A 3,030-nucleotide genomic window follows, 5' to 3' on the forward strand; every position below is an offset into this window, starting at 1 on the left:
TGTTTCACTTGGTATTGTCATGGGGCCAGGAAGCCAGGAATTCTCACAGCAGCAGGGGTTCTGGGAAGACTCAGGAGTAGACTAGAGGGGCAGCCCGGGTGGCCCAGCGGTTTAGCGCCGCCTTCAGCCCAGGGCCTGATCCCGGAGACCCTGGTTCAAGTCCAACTTGAGCTCTCTGCGTGGAGCCTGCTTCTTCCTCTGCCTGTGTCTCTGCCTCTCTGTGTCTCTTGTGAATAAATAAATAAAATTAAAAAAAAAAAAAAAAAGGAGTAGACTAGAGAGAGGTCCCTGGCTTAGGGACAGGAGGCATGGGCCACCTGCAGCCCTGCCCTACCCCTCCCTCTTGGTGCATGTGCATGCCTGCAGCCTGTGTAAGAAGGACTTACACATGGGAATTCTCAGGGCCAGAACTTCATTGCAGAATGCAACCCAAGGGGCTCTGCAGGGTCCAGATGAGGATGGGGCAATGAGAACCAACCACGGAGGGTTTCAGAAGTAGGGATTGGGGGTAGGTATAGGTCAGTCTAGCCTAGACTGTAGCAAGGAAAGCATTGAACAGGAGCCTGGGGAACAGCCAGGGCACTGCGGACAATGCCACCATGCAGAGAAGCCCAGAAACTTCTGGCCTGGCTTGGCACTGGCAGTGGCAAGTGGAACTCAGCACCTGGCAACTCTGGAGGGTAACTGGACACTCGGGGAGGCCTTGGGGCTGCTCACTCTCGGCTGTGTCATCGCGGAAGATCTCTTGGCCCTCTAGATTCTGCTCAGAAGTGGGGCTAAATGAGGCCGGAGACAAGCAGAGGACACACAGCACGTTTATTGCGGGCAGGAGAGCGCAGGGGAGCAGGCCCCGTTGTCGCATCCCTCTCAGCCGAGCCTCTCCAGCAGCCGATGCACCAGCTCCTGGGCCAGCTTGGGGTCACGCTGGGCGTCTCGGGGGTCCCGAGGCTGTAGCACAAGCTTGTGGGCCTCCTGGACGAGCTCAGGGCCCAGAGCTGCCTCCACTCGGGCTCGCCATGCTGCCAGCCGGGGCCAGTCTCGGAAGAGGTCACAGCCAACGGCAGTGGGCTGGGGAGACAGGGTAGCCGGAGCAGGGGGCTCAGCCCAGGACCCAGAGTCCCCCTCAGGGGGCAAGCAGGCAAGAGAGGCTCACCTGCATCAGCTCCGTGAATGCCATCAGATCTGCCAGGGAGACCTGCTCGGTGGCCAGGAAGGGCTTGGCAGCCAGGACCTCCTGATCCAGGTGCTGCAGAGCTGGTCTCAGCTTGCCCATCAGCCGATCTAGCCGCTCCTGGTCCACAGGCTGACCCGAGAAATGGGGCAGGAGGGACTGGGCCGGAGACAATAAGAGGCAGCTTACCCCGGGCTCCTCCGAATGTCCCAGGCACCTGGCCATCCCTCCTTGGCCACCAGCCCTCCCTCCTAGCGACACCCCCGGGCTCTGTATTCAGAAGGATTCTGAGGAGTGGATCAGACACAGGAGAAGAAGCCTGTGATCACGGATGTCCACTTGGGATGGGGTGGGCGGCTTGTATGCCCACTGGTTCCTTCCGGCCTGGGGGCTCCAGCTCCTGCCCAGGCCCGCACGGTAGGGCAGGGCGGCTCACCTTGCACAGGTAGACATTGGTAGCAGGCAGCTGGACGGCGGTGTGTTGCCACGCCAGGTACTCGTCCACACGGGCCCGGGCCTGCAGCTCTGGAGGGTACCAGTGCTCCGCCGTCTGGTACTTGCGGCTCAAGTAGAGAAGGATGGCCACGCTGTGGACCCGGGGGGTGGGGGGTGGGGGGCGTCAGAGATCTCCCACCCTCAGCTCCAGGCAGGCTCCCACAAGCAGGGTGATTTGACAGCGTTTCTCTCCAAGGCCACCTCCAGGGGAGGAAGTCCCCATCCCCTCATCCGCAACCCCCATCCCCCTCCAGTTGCCCCCCCCCAACTGCTCCATTCCTCAAATGCTCCCCCCGTCAGCCCACATTGCCACCCCCCTCCCTACCATTACCCCAGCCAGCTCTCTGCCTCCAGGCCCAGCTCGCTGGCATCAGGGTCTTACTGAGCAGGAAGGGGGGGAAGGCAGCCTGCCATGGATGCCCTGCCCAAGGGGTCTCCAAGTTCCCTCCCAGGCCATTGCCTGGAGCCTGGAGGAGGGGATGGAGGAGGACCCCCTTTCTTGGTTCCCCGCCCCCAACCCCGGGCTTCTGGTACTTCGAGACCAGTTTCTGTTCTCAGGCAAGTTCCAGGAGGGGGGGGTGTCATGTGACTCCCCCATTTTACAGAGGAGAAACCTGGGGCATGGAGTTCTGTGACCTGTCCAGGCCGAGAGCAAGGATGCGAGGAGCTGGGATTCACAGCCCAGTGCAAATCGGGGGCTCTCAGGTCCCTGGCCCCTGTGGCTGCAAGGCCAGGTCTGCGACATCTGGGGAGGGCCAGCCTCGAGCTTGGGTCTTCCTGACTGGCTCCAGCCCCTTAGTCCAGCCCCCTGCCTCCAAGCTGGGTGAGCTAAAAGGAGGAAGTGGGGGCCTCAGGTTTCTGCTTTCCTCCCTCCTGCTCCCCCAGCCCTGAGGCCTCTGCAGACCCCAGGACCCCATTACCTCTCCGCCAGCAGGAAGTCCCCATCTCTGAGGGCAGGTACCTTCCCCAGAGGGTTCACCTTCAGGAATTCAGGCTTCAGGTGCTCCCCTGAGGGGTGGAGACCATGAGTGGCTCAGCAAGAGTTCGGGCCCCTGGACACCCCCTCCACGGAGCCCAGGCTAGTCAAGGCTCACCCCGGCCTAGCTCCACGGGCCGCAGCTGGAAGGGAATGCCATTTTTCAGGGCGAAAATGTAGATGGCACGACAGGGGGGTGAGTACAGGTCCAGAAACAGCTCCGGCGGCATGGCTGCACCTCCGGCTGCCCTCACCTTCTCCACTCAGGCCTGCGTCCAGGGCTTGGTTCGGCCCCTCCAAAACGGGGCCTGAAGAAATTCGCTAGCCTCGCTAAAACCTACTTCCTCTGAGCTACGAACGAGCTGGGCGCCCTGCCAAGCCTCCCCAC

At 61.8% G+C, this 3,030-nt stretch overlaps 1 protein-coding gene across 1 annotated transcript; it reads right to left on the bottom strand.

The window, feature by feature from the left end:
- Positions 1–799: 799 nt before the first annotated feature.
- LOC144299157 (glutathione S-transferase theta-1-like) lies at positions 800–3,030 on the bottom strand. The gene is made up of 5 exons (XM_077874533.1): positions 2,761–3,030; positions 2,587–2,674; positions 1,608–1,758; positions 1,154–1,330; positions 800–1,068 (listed from the first exon to the last, which is right to left on the bottom strand). The coding sequence occupies exons 1-5, from the start codon at positions 2,870–2,872 to the stop codon at positions 868–870; spliced, it is 729 nt and encodes a 242-aa protein (XP_077730659.1). The 5' UTR covers positions 2,873–3,030; the 3' UTR covers positions 800–867.

This window comes from Canis aureus, chromosome 27, assembly GCF_053574225.1.
Source record: "Canis aureus isolate CA01 chromosome 27, VMU_Caureus_v.1.0, whole genome shotgun sequence".
Taxonomy (NCBI): Eukaryota; Metazoa; Chordata; class Mammalia; order Carnivora; family Canidae; genus Canis; species Canis aureus.

Coding starts and splice junctions, on each gene's coding strand:
- LOC144299157 (XM_077874533.1), bottom strand. CDS start 2,872: ATGCCGCCGGAGCTGTTTCTGGACCTGTACTCACCCCCCTGTCGTGCC. Junction 1,759..2,586: donor GACTTCCTGCTGGCGGAGAG/GTAATGGGGTCC, acceptor CCGGGTCCACAG/CGTGGCCATCCTTCTCTACT. Junction 1,069..1,153: donor CATTCACGGAGCTGATGCAG/GTGAGCCTCTCT, acceptor CTGTCTCCCCAG/CCCACTGCCGTTGGCTGTGA.